At 43.6% G+C, this 12,596-nt stretch overlaps 1 protein-coding gene across 1 annotated transcript in view; it reads right to left on the bottom strand.

The window, feature by feature from the left end:
• Positions 1 to 12,596, bottom strand: part of WRN (WRN RecQ like helicase) — a 442,993-nt gene that overhangs the window by 180,322 nt on the left and 250,075 nt on the right. The window contains 2 exon segments of the mRNA XM_030194495.1: positions 11,460 to 11,601; positions 12,355 to 12,447. Of these exon segments, the coding sequence (XP_030050355.1) occupies positions 11,460 to 11,601; positions 12,355 to 12,447 (235 nt within the window).

The raw sequence follows: 12,596 nt of genomic DNA, 5'->3' as shown, positions 1-12,596 counted from the left end.
TCCGGTGCGTTCCAGTTCCGTGTATTCCGGTGTAGAACTCCAGTCCGGGGTTCCGGTCCAGTTTTGTCTCATCTCTACCTTGGAGGTGATCTTGCCTGCCACTGCTGCTCCACGGTAGTGGCCCATGGGCTCACAAACCCAGTGCTCCCGGGGAAGAAGCCTGACAGTATGCCAAGGTCCTCGAGCACGCGACACTATGCAGATTTTTCATTTCGGAAAAAAACTCTATAGCATTGCCTTAAAGCAGTGAGAAGTTACTGCAGAAAGCTACCACGAGTCTAACCACGTGGTTATTGCCAACTGTACGCAGGATGAACATGCCAAGCAATGCAGAAAGGTTTTGAGCTCAGGTGTTAAAATGAATACATACGATGCTATTAAATATTCTGCAGCAATGCAGAGAAGGAAACAGTAGATTTTGATGAGCTGTTACCACGAGAATTCTTTCACCAGGTCCAAGACAAAATAGCCCAACCTGAACTCCCTACCTGTGAAGAAACAGTGTATTTTAAGCATGTAAAATGTATTGGATATTTTCCTGCATTATGTTTTTAAGTGTATTTCTCCTATTTGGACTTTAGATGGTGTTTCTTTGCTGTAAAGCTGTTACAGGGAATTGAATGTTCTTTTCCTTTAACACAAACAGGAAGCAAGAAGCAGTATATATTTGAAATCTTATTGATTGGTCTCCGATTGGCCCAAGATCTCATTTCATTTGGACTTTACTGGCTTTGAGTTCAATTTCACCCCGAGAGAGAGAGAGAGAGAGAGAGAGAGAGAGAGAGAGAGAGAGAGAGAGAGAGAGAGAGCTCGAGCTCTTTGCTGAAGCCCTGTAAAAAACAGTTATATTTGATAACTGGTGAACAGCTATATATGTCCTGATCTCCCCAGATACTTTCTAGGAAGTATGCAAATGTTTAGTTAATTTTCTAATTGGTCCATTTTTCAGCTACTTGTTACTGTTTGCTAATTGCACATTTTTTGTCCACTGTTTCAGGTTCTGAGAATAAACACATTTGTTTGTTTGTTCTGCCAGTCTGGACTGATAAAGAATCCTGGTTTGTGTGTTGGATCTGTGAGTGCTTTCTGGAAACTGTGGGACCACTGGGAGTGTGGCTCCAGTAATCTAGAAATCACTGGGGTTAAACTGAGAGCGGGAGACTTGCACAGAGATGGTTGTGACCCAGTCGGTGGGAGGAGGGTGCTAGTGTAGAGTACAAGCAGCAGGTGCAGGTGGACCTGAGCTGTGCTGGGGATAGACCCTCTACATGGCCGTGGGGTAACCTCAGGTGGGTGGCTAGGTGTTTCGTGACACTACCCCCACATCATTCCCTAGTGTCTATTGGCACATCCAGACCCAACCCCTTCCCTCATTACTTTACAACAAATTCTTTGGTGTCTAAGGCACCCCCTACCCCTCAATCCAACTCTCCCCCTTCTCTAATATTAAAAGACAAAATTTCCTGGTAGTTTAATGGCCCCATCCTTCCCCCACTCCTGGCTGTAAAAATAAAAATAAAATAAAATAAAAAACCAAACTTATTATCTAGTAGAATCACCACCCACCAGGTTCTCTGTGCATAACCTGAAAGGAGGCAGGTGCAATGCCCGCTCATTCCTACCTCCAGCGTTGTTGTCATTCAAAATGGTGGTGCCTAACCCCATGCAATGCATCCTGCACAGAGAGGGGTAAGTATGCCATATAAAACGTTTTTCCTTCCTTGGTAGTGTGGGTGAAGACTATCAAATAAAGGAAAACTTCCCTTATATGGCAGACTAGTTCCAACTGGTGTATCCCAGGATGCACTGCATGGGTCAGGCACCCCATTTTGTATGACTGTGGTGCAGGAGCATGTGATCATCATTCCTGCCTCCTTTCAAGGTAAACAGGGGGGACGGGGACTGATCAAGGGGTGGCAAGTGCCATTAGACTCCAGGGACTTTTTTTTTAACCTATTAGGGGGGAGGAGGCCACTAGACTACTAGGGAATTTTGTGTTTTAATATTTGGTCATGGCGAGAGTGTTTGCCCTAGACCTGTGGTTCTCAAATCTGTCCTGGGGGTTCACTAGCCAGCTTGGTTTTCAGGATATCCACAATGAATATGCAAGAGAGACTGGCATGCCTGTCACCTCCATTATATGCAAATCTTTCTCATGCATATTCATTAGGGATATTAATTTGCATTTGTTAGCAGCCTGTGTGTCAAGCAGAAGCTACTTGAGAAAGACAGCTCACTGCTTGGGAGCTTTATTCTTTGTGTTACACTGTACTAACCAGACAGGGAAAACATTGGACTGCTCCCACTGGTTTCATGTTAAGCCCCTGATGCAGTCCTTGAGAGGGCGAAACATGGCCATGTTGGGTAGTTAGGGGAAAGTTATATGTTGATTTTATGTATCTGAATTGAATAAATTTGTTTTATTTACCACGGGATTGCTTTTCTTTTCTGCTATTCATTAGGAATATCCTGAAAACCCAACTGGCTGGATGTTTCCTTGGGATAGGTTTGAGAACCACTACCCTGTTTTAATGTTGAGGGTGGGGTGGGATGGGGGTGGAGAGCAGGTCAGAGCCAGGGGAGCCCAAGGCACCAGGGACAGGAGGCAGTGCAGAAAGCTGGGTCAGGGTGCTGGTGGCTTGTTTTTTTTCTTTTAATGTCACCCTTTCTGTTAGTGTGTGCGCCAGCTACTGCTCATGCACTGACAAAAAGAGTGACATTTTCCAACGAGGTAGAGATTACTACCACAATTTTAACACAGCAGTTATTTCCTACAGCATGCCACAGTATTTTTTGGTTAGTAATTTCAAAGCAGAATTGTGTGCTTAAACAGCTCTACCCTCTAGGCTTTCTGCATCGGCCCTGAATCAGCCTCCTTCTGGAGCTGGATACTACTGGATGCAATCATATCTGAAGAAGGAATAGGCTTGATCTACAGACTGCAGCTTAGGCTGCCACATATCCCTTTGGCATGGTCCTTGTGGCTGATGTTGCTGCTGCTATTTCTGCCTCCGTTGATAAACCCTTCAGCAATAAAAGAATTGCCTCCAGAAGGTGTAGGGTTATTCCTATATGAAAGTGGCCAGGTACACCAGGGTGATTAAAACACATGGGACCCGATATTCAGACCATGGGAGTTAGCCAGGCTAACTACCGCAGTTGATGCTGAGCCCGGATACTCAATGCTAGGCCATTTCCGGTGTCTGGTACTGAATAACCAGTTTATTTTTGGCCGGTTTCAACTTAACTGGCCAAGTCAATATTCATACCTGGCTGGTTAAATTGAAACCAGTCAAAAATAGGCCTCCTATTTCAGTGGTCGAATTTGGCTGCCAAACTTAGCCGGCAATGTGCTGAATATTAGCAGATAGCCGGATATATTGCACGATATAACCAGTTATCCGCTAAGCACTGACCAGGAATATTCAACAGGCGATAACCAGCTATCTCCCATTTAATATTCCCGGATAGCTGGTTAAGTGCTATTACTGTAAAGAGAAGAAAAGAGTGGGGGAAAATATGCTCTTTCCAATCAATGGAGGCGACGTGTAATTAAATAAAACATAATGTTTATTATAACAAGTTGACTCAACACAGCTGTGTTTCGGCGCTGTAGCGCCTTCTTCAGAAGTCTACAAATCAAATATAAAACAAATATAGCTATAAACAACATTAATAATAAAAGGATATAATCTCAAATAAATCTATAAAACTATAAATCATAATCAAGAGTGATCATCAATAATGTTATGCTAACATAATTAAAATGTTTTCACAGAAACATCATAAGAAACATAAGTAAAAATCAAAAAATGCTAAAACATACTGTGTGGTGTTGCAAATTGAAACTTAAAACCTTTGGAATTAGAGAAATTGGAAAAGAGAACACATTATAATAGTATAATGCACTAATTAATAAACTTTAAAAGCATTGTACACATTAAAATATCAGACTCTATAAAAACACGGCTGTGTTGAGTCAACTTGTTATAATAAACATTACGTTTTATTTAATTAACACTTCGATTAATGCATTATTAGTTGCAATTTAAAAAATTAATCTCGGCGAATAAACTTGAACATGTTGCAATGTTCCACTCCAAACCTCAGAACTCAGCACAATGTGGCATCTTTCTCCTACCCTAAAGTCAACACCTCCCCTCTTTCAATCCCACCCCTCCCCACCAGTCTAACTTAAAGGTGGTCTTCTATTGATTCCCTGTGGTGATGCACATACACTGCCTGCAGCAAGCTCTGAAGCTTTCCCTCTGGCATCACTTCCTGTTGTCATCTGGCTAGGATGGACCAGAAGGAAAGTTTCAGAGCAGGACGCAGGCAGTGTAAGTACATCGCTGCCGCTTTTGAAGATCAATAGAAGACCATCTTTAAGATAGATCAGCGGGGGTACTGAGAGACACCAAACCATGGGTGAGTAGAGGGGAATGAGCAGCAGACCTGTGAGCTGCAGTGCCAGTGGAAGCTATGATGGTAGCAGTGAGCTCCAGCCACCAAGAGAAAAGCTTGGGGCTACATACCACCAAGTTTGTATTGCTGCTCATGAACAAACATGTAATTGATTTAATGTTGATGAAGCCTTGGCATATATCACTGCTCTCCTGGTATAGAATATCTGGCATAAGTGAAGCCCAATGGAAATGGGATGGGGAAGGTGAGAAAGAGATAAATAATGGACAGGGAGGGAGAGAGGAAGGGAAAAGAGAGGGAGATATGTTGGACCCCAGGAAAGAGAGATCGTTAATGGACCTGGGGGGAAAAGGAGAGGGAGGGAAGGAAGAAAGAAGAATAGATGTTGGATCAGGGGATGGGAGGGAGAAAGATTATCAGGACTGTAATTGTGCAATTAAATCTCAATAAAAAATTTTTTTGTGGCAATTGACCTTGAACATTTTAATCAAAATGCAGCCCTAATCATGACATGATGAGATGCTGTCCACAGTTTACTGAATCAGCAATGCCATCCAGTTATTTCCCACCTTCCTCCCACAGGAGGGCCTCTGAAAACAGTTTTGAGAGTACATCATAGGTACCTGATGTGCCTCTATTCTAGAGCTCAGCATGGCACTCTTGAAAACATTCTTTCCCACTAAGTTCTTTTGGTCTTTTCCTAGTAGACTACTGGAATGCTTCTTCAATCACTTTGCCTTCATTACAGTGGACTCTTACTACAACTGAGTGGCATGGCAGGTGCACCCTGTCAAATCGATGGGTGGGTTGGACTTTTTATTTCAGGTTCAGTTTCCTGGCCACCAGCAAACAAGTGATGACGGTTTTGCCCATCTTGAGTGCAAGTTCCTGCAGAAGTCAGTGGAATAGGACTACCACTGCTTCTTCTGGCAATGAGTGAAAGAACAGCAAAGATATCTGCCCTTCAATTTTGCTTGTGCAAACAAAGACAGGATGGTTGCCATTTTTTGTACAAATTTTCTACAATTAAGGTCATCAAGACAAAGCACTTCTTGGAAATGTTAACAAGGGGTGTGAAACAGTTTATTAGATTCTTTTCCCTCCGACTACTCCGGAAAAGCATCCCAGGACTGTCTTAAATACTGGGAATCAGAGGCAAAAAAAAAATCTGGACTCTAACTAGGCAAGAAGGGCAACTGATCATTCAGCCTCCTGGTATGATTCTCCTTAGGTGGTCAGGGCTCTTGAGACACTGTTCTGCTACTGGAAACTTTGCAGCAAGTTTGGGGGACAGCAAAAATATATACCTAATCAAGTTCAGATCTTTGGCTGGTAGGGGGTTCAAATGCCTCTTCAAATGGCAACTGGTTGCACTTGCACATCTGTTCTAGACTTACATTCACTGGCTCCTTGCACTGCCCAGGCAGGAACTTTAAAAAGAAGTTCATGGCAACAGTAGAAATTGTTCATGGTTACCCTGTAGAACTGACCCCTTGGGCCCCAACCAACTAAATTACCAAAACAGCCAATGTCTGAGGAACTTACTGACATGTGTAGAAGCCTTGTGTACTTCAGTACCAAAGCTTTCCGTAACAATTTTGTACACTGTACCCGACTGCTGAGATCTTAAGACATCCACACAATTCCATGGGGCCAAGACCTGCACCAACGGTGTCCTGGTCTATGCCTCATTCTTTGACAAATCACTTTTCCTGGGTATGTCTGCTGAGAAAGATTCCAAAGCTAATGAAAGTGGTGTGCTAGGATCCAATTTTCACCTCTTTAGGAGGTTCAGGGCATCACTTCCTGCAGAAAGATTCCACATCAGCCTCTCTGGAAAAAGTCTTGCTCCTTGAAGTTAAGTAACTTCTCATATTGCATTCTTTTGATGCAGTTTGTACTTTGGATCTCACAGAGTGTTTTTTCCCATCTTCCTTGCCAGAACTTTGATGAGAGCAAAACTTTGGAAGGGGGTGAAATTGCAGAGTCATGGAATCGGAGGTAGGGTATTATTATGGATTAAGAACTGGTTGAAAGATAGGAAGCAGAGAGTAGGATTGCGTGGCCAGTATTCTCAGTGGAGGAGGGTAGTTAGTGGGGTCCCGCAGGGGTCTGTGCTGGGTCCGTTGCTTTTTAATGTATTTATAAATGACCTAGAGATGGGAATAACTAGTGAGGTAATTAAATTCGCCGATGACACAAAATTATTCAGGGTCGTCAAGTCGCAGGAGGAATGTGAACGATTACAGGAGGACCTTGCGAGACTGGGAGAATGGGCGTGCAAGTGGCAGATGAAGTTCAATGTTGACAAGTGCAAAGTGATGCATGTGGGTAAGAGGAACCCGAATTATAGCTACGTCTTGCAAGGTTCCGCGTTAGGAGTTACGGATCAAGAAAGGGATCTGGGTGTCGTCGTCGATGATACGCTGAAACCTTCTGCTCAGTGTGCTGCTGCGGCTAGGAAAGCGAATAGAATGTTGGGTGTTATTAAGAAGGGTATGGAGTCCAGGTGTGCGGATGTTATAATGCCGTTGTATCGCTCCATGGTGCGACCGCACCTGGAGTATTGTGTTCAGTACTGGTCTCCGTATCTCAAAAAAGATATAGTAGAATTGGAAAAGGTACAGCGAAGGGCGACGAAAATGATAGTGGGGATGGGACGACTTTCCTATGAAGAGAGGCTGAGAAGGCTAGGGCTTTTCAGCTTGGAGAAGAGACGGCTGAGGGGAGATATGATAGAAGTGTATAAAATAATGAGTGGAATGGATCGGGTGGATGTGAAGCGACTGTTCACGCTATCCAAAAATACTAGGACTAGAGGGCATGAGTTGAAGCTACAGTGTGGTAAATTTAAAACGAATCGGAGAAAATTTTTCTTCACCCAACGTGTAATTAGACTCTGGAATTCATTGCCAGAGAACGTGGTACGGGCGGTTAGCTTGACGGAGTTTAAAAAGGGGTTAGATAGATTCCTAAAGGACAAGTCCATAGACCGCTATTAAATGGACTGGAAAAATTCCTCATTTTTAGGTATAACTTGTCTGGAATGTTTTTACGTTTGGGGAGCGTGCCAGGTGCCCTTGACCTGGATTGGCCACTGTCGGTGACAGGATGCTGGGCTAGATGGACCTTTGGTCTTTCCCAGTATGGCACTACTTATGTACTTATGTACTTATGTACTTATGACCTCGGAGCCTCCATTTTGAATGCACTAAACCTTTTCACTCCTTGGTGTACAGTTAAGGACATCAAGAGGCATATTTTCAAAGCACTTAGCCTTCCAAAGTTCCATAGGTTTCTATGGAACTTTGGAAGGCTAAGTGCTTTGAAAATATGCCTCCAAGAGTTGGCCAGATACATCGGCAGCAGACCATGTAGCCGTACATGATAGATGTTTTGTCACTGCATGGGAATCACTTTAATCTAGATTAGCAGGCCTGCCGCCTGATGCCCCCGGGCCCAGCCTCCAAGGGGGACCCGGTGCCTGCAATCCCTACCCCCCCCCCCCCCTTGGCCGCAGAGAAAAGGGAGGCATCCAGTGGCAGGCAGAAGGCTGGCTCAGTCTCCTGCTCCAGCATGGGGTTATTGCTTTAATTCTGCTCTGCCAGCCAAAGGTCCTTCTTCCTGCCGCATCCTGCCTCCTGTGAAATAACTTCCTGTTTCAACATAGGTGGGATGCAGACGAAAGAAGGAATCATGGCTGGCATTGCAGAATTAATGTGATAACCTGGCACAGGAGCAGGATACCGAGCAAGCCTTCTACCTGCCACCAGAAGCCTCCCTTCACACCCGGGGAAGCAGCAGGGGGCCTGGCAAAAAATGGTGCAGAAGGGGGTCCTTAAGACTGTTTGCTCCGGGCCTGGATTTGTCTCTTGGCAGCCCTACAAGACTGAAGACCAGGAGTGAGAGGAAAGGTTTGTAATGGCTTTTTTTTGCGGGGGGGGGGGGGGGGGGGGGGGTAAAGGGGAGTGAACTTTGTATCTAAAGGAAAGATAAGCATTAGCAAAAAGCACAGAACCTGAGAGAATGGAACTATTTGCACCCACAGCACTAGAGAAGAAAATTGGTGAGTGCAGTGTCTGCATCCATATGCAAGCTTTGACAGAGAGACTGCTTTTCATGTATTACTGGTTCCATGCCGGCACTGTTAGCGGAAGTACATAAGTACATAAGTAATGCCACACTGGGAAAAGACATAGGGTCCATCGAGCCCAGCATCCTGTCCACGACAGCGGCCAATCCAGGCCAAGGGCACCTGGCAAGCTTCCCAAATATACAAACATTCTATACATGTTATTCCTGGAATTGTGGATTTTTCCCAAGTCCATTTAGTAACAGTTTATGGACTTGTTCTTTAGGAAACCGTCTAACCCCTTTCTAAGCTCTGCTAAGCTAACCGCCTTCACCACGTTCTCTGGCAACTAATTCCAGAGTTTAATTATGCGTTGGATGAAGAAAACATTTCTCCGATTTGTTCTAAATTTATTACACTGTAGTTTCATCGCATGCCCCCTAGTCCTAGTATTTTTGGAAAGCGTGAACAGACGCTTCACATCCACCTGTTCCACTCCACTCATTTTATATACCTCTATTATGTCTCCACTCAGCCGTCTCTTCTCCAAGTTGAAAAGCCCTAGCCTCCTTAGTCTTTCTTCATAGGGAAGTCGTCCCATCCCCGCTATCATTTTAGTCGCCCTTCGCTGACCTTTTCCAATTCTACTATATCTTTCTTGAGATGCGGCGACCAGAATTGAACACAATACTCAAGATGCGGTCGCACCATGGAGCGATACAACGGCATTATAACAGCCTCACACCTGTTTTCCATACCTTTCCTAATAATACGAAACATTCTATTCGCTTTCCTAGCCGCAGCAGCACACTGAGCAGAAGGTTTCAGTGTATTATCAACGATGACACCCAGATCCCTTTCTTGGTCCGTAACTCCTAACGTGGAACCTTGCATGACATAGCTATAATTCAGGTTCTTTTTTCCCACATGCATCACCTTGCACTTGCTCACATTAAACGTCATCTGCCATTTAGCCACCCAGTCTCCCAGTCTCATAAGGTCCTTCTGTAATTTTTCACAATCCTGTCGCGAGTTAACAACTTTGAATAACTTTGTGTCATCAGCAAATTTAATTACCTCGCTAGTTACTCCCATCTCTAAATCATTTATAAATATATTAAAAAGCAGCGGTCCTAGCACAGACCCCTGAGGAACCCCACTAACTACCCTTCTCCACTGTGAATATACCCATTTAACCCCACTCTCTGTTTCCTATCCTTCAACCAGTTTTTAATCCACAATACGACATTTCCTCCTATCCCATGGCCCTCCAATTTCCTCTGCAGCCTTTCATGAGGTACCTTGTCAAACGCCTTTTGAAAATCCAGATACACGATATCAACCGGCTCCCCTTTGTCCACATGTTTGTTTACTCCTTCAAAGAATTGAAGTAAATTGGTCAGGCAAGATTTCCCCACACAAAAGCCGTGCTGACTTGGTCTCAGTAATGAGGTTGAAGGGGGGGCAGCCTCAGGAAAGATGTCAGGAAGTATTTTTTCACAGAGAGGGTGGTGGATGCTTGGAATGCCCTCTCGCGGGAGATGGTGGAGATGAAAACAGTAACGGAATTCAAACATGCGTGGGATATGCATAAAGGAATCCTGTGCAGAACAAATGGATCCTCAGAAGCTTAGCCGGAATTGGGTACGGAGCAGGTGGGGGGAAGAGGGGTTGGTGGTTGGGAGGCGAGGATAGTGGAGGGCAGACTTATACGGTCTGTGCCAGAGTCAGTGATGGGAGGCGAGACTGGTGGTTGAGAGGCGGGAAGTACTGCTGAGCAGACTTGTACGGTCTGTGCCCTGAATAAGGCAGGTACAAATCAAGGTAAGGTATACACATATGTTTGTCTTGTGGGCAGACTGGATGGACCATGCAGGTCTTTTTCTGCCGTCATCTACTATGTTACTATGTAATCCATATCCTTGGATGTGCTCCGTAATTTTGTTTTTGATAATAGCCATTTTTCCCCGGCACTGACGTCAGACTCCCCTGTCTATAATTTCTCCGATCTCCCTTGGAACCTTTTTTAAAAATCGGCGTTACATTGGCCACCCTCCAATCTTCCGGTACCAAGCTCGATTTTAAGGATAAATTGCATATCACTAACAGTAGCTCCGCAAGCTCATTTTTCAGTTCTATCAGTACTCTAGGATGAATACCATCTGGTCCAGGAGATTTGCTACTCTTCAATTTGCTGAACTGCCCCATTACGTCCTCCAGGTTTACCGTGAAGTCAGTAAGTTTCTTCGACTCATCTGTTTGAAATACCATTTCCAACACCGGTATCCCACCCAAATCTTCCTCAGTGAAGACCGAAGCAAAGAATTCATTCAATCTCTCCGCTATGTCTTTATCTTCCTATGTCTCTCACTATTGGGGCTGATTTTATCTTATTTGTCGACTGAGAAACACTAGTGTAGCCAAATGTTTTTACACTCTGAGGACATTCCCTTTTGTGTTACATTTAAACAAATGTGGAAAATATTTTGGTTTCACTCTTTTTGAGTACTGGTTATGCTTGTGGCAGAAAGTGCTGATGTAGGGGCAGCCCTCAGACAATGCAGAGGGATGCGAAGACTAATTTGCAACCTCATTTGCACAGGTCAGTACAGGCTGAAAATAAAGGGGGAAAAAGCAGGACATGTCTAAAAAAACACATTTGCTCAACAGTAGGTTTGGCACTGCTACAAAGTGGCATTAGCATTCAGGTAGGACAATTTCAGACTAAAAATGTTTCAAGACTTCTGACCTACCAACTACCTGCATGTTTGGCAATTCATGACATCTAAGCTTACACAGGTCAGTCACCACTGCAATAAACACTAGCCAATAAACACCATGGCAATAGATATGGCCAGCAAGAACTAAAATTAATTATGCTCCTTCTCGTAGCGTGCACCTCACTGACACTGAAAACTGAGAGCCATTTTGGTTTACACAGTGTAGAAATCTGAATACCCACCGATCCTCTGAGAAACAAAACTGGAACCCCTGTTCCAAACCTCTCTCCCAAGGTGCTGATTACCGACATCAGCTGGTGAGCTTGGGGCCCAAAGTCTTCCAGGCTCTCTTCTGCATCATCAGCAGATACGTTGTTAATCACTCTAAGTGCAAAACAAAAAAAAAAACAGAAAGGGGAACTGACAACTGATCTAGGGAGCAAAGCTCTGAAGGATCAATAAATATGGACATAGGAAACATATCATACACTACATGACCTATACATTTGAATACTTTTGATTAAAGTTCAAATAGACTAGAACCCTATTAGACACTTTGCTAATTATTTTCAAATTTGTCTTCATCAAAATTCAAACTCTTCTACATTCTCATTTCTAGGAAATTATAATGGACGATTTATATATACTTCTCCCCTTTATGACTTTGGAACATCTAATTCAAACTGCACCAAACTTTATGTAGACATAGATCCTCAAGGAACATCTGATTTTTCAATTTTCAAATCTGCTCAACTAATTTGTGGGAGAAACATGGGAAGGAGATAAAGTTGACACCCTTTGAAAAGATAGGCTTGGGAATTTGAACCAAAGCCCATCTACAGAAGAATGTCATACATCTTACTTGTAATACGGTATACATAGAAGTTCATTTTGATGATGACAGGAATTTTTGCACATTACATTTGAAGTATTAGCCTATTACACCACTAAAGTGGAGGGGGGAGGGATGAATAAAGATGTGTGTGGAAAATAGGGTTCTGGGAATTTCAGAATTTGAACAATGGTATTTTTATTAGTGGGCAATGCTTGATAGCAGTCAGTAAATCCACTATCCTGAAAAAAAAAAACAGGTCCATAAAGTTGTAAGTTCCTGGGGCTGCAGAGAGAAGCACTCACCTGGCCTGACAGTTATCACAGCATTTTACAGTTCCCATGATGCCTGATGTGGCCTTTCGAAGTTGTTTGTCTTCAAAATGAGATAAGATGATCCTGCCCAAGAGGATGCCGGAAATTAAATAAAAAGAACAAGAATTTACATGCTGAATTCATTCCAGGAAACAATGTGCTGAAATCATCATCATTAATTGATTCACCTGGGAGCCAATTACTTAGATCTGATTCATTCAGGGATGATAAGA

Source organism: Microcaecilia unicolor, chromosome 2 (genome assembly GCF_901765095.1).
Source record: "Microcaecilia unicolor chromosome 2, aMicUni1.1, whole genome shotgun sequence".
Classification (NCBI taxonomy): domain Eukaryota; kingdom Metazoa; phylum Chordata; class Amphibia; order Gymnophiona; family Siphonopidae; genus Microcaecilia; species Microcaecilia unicolor.
This window is presented reverse-complemented; position numbering and strand designations above follow the sequence as displayed.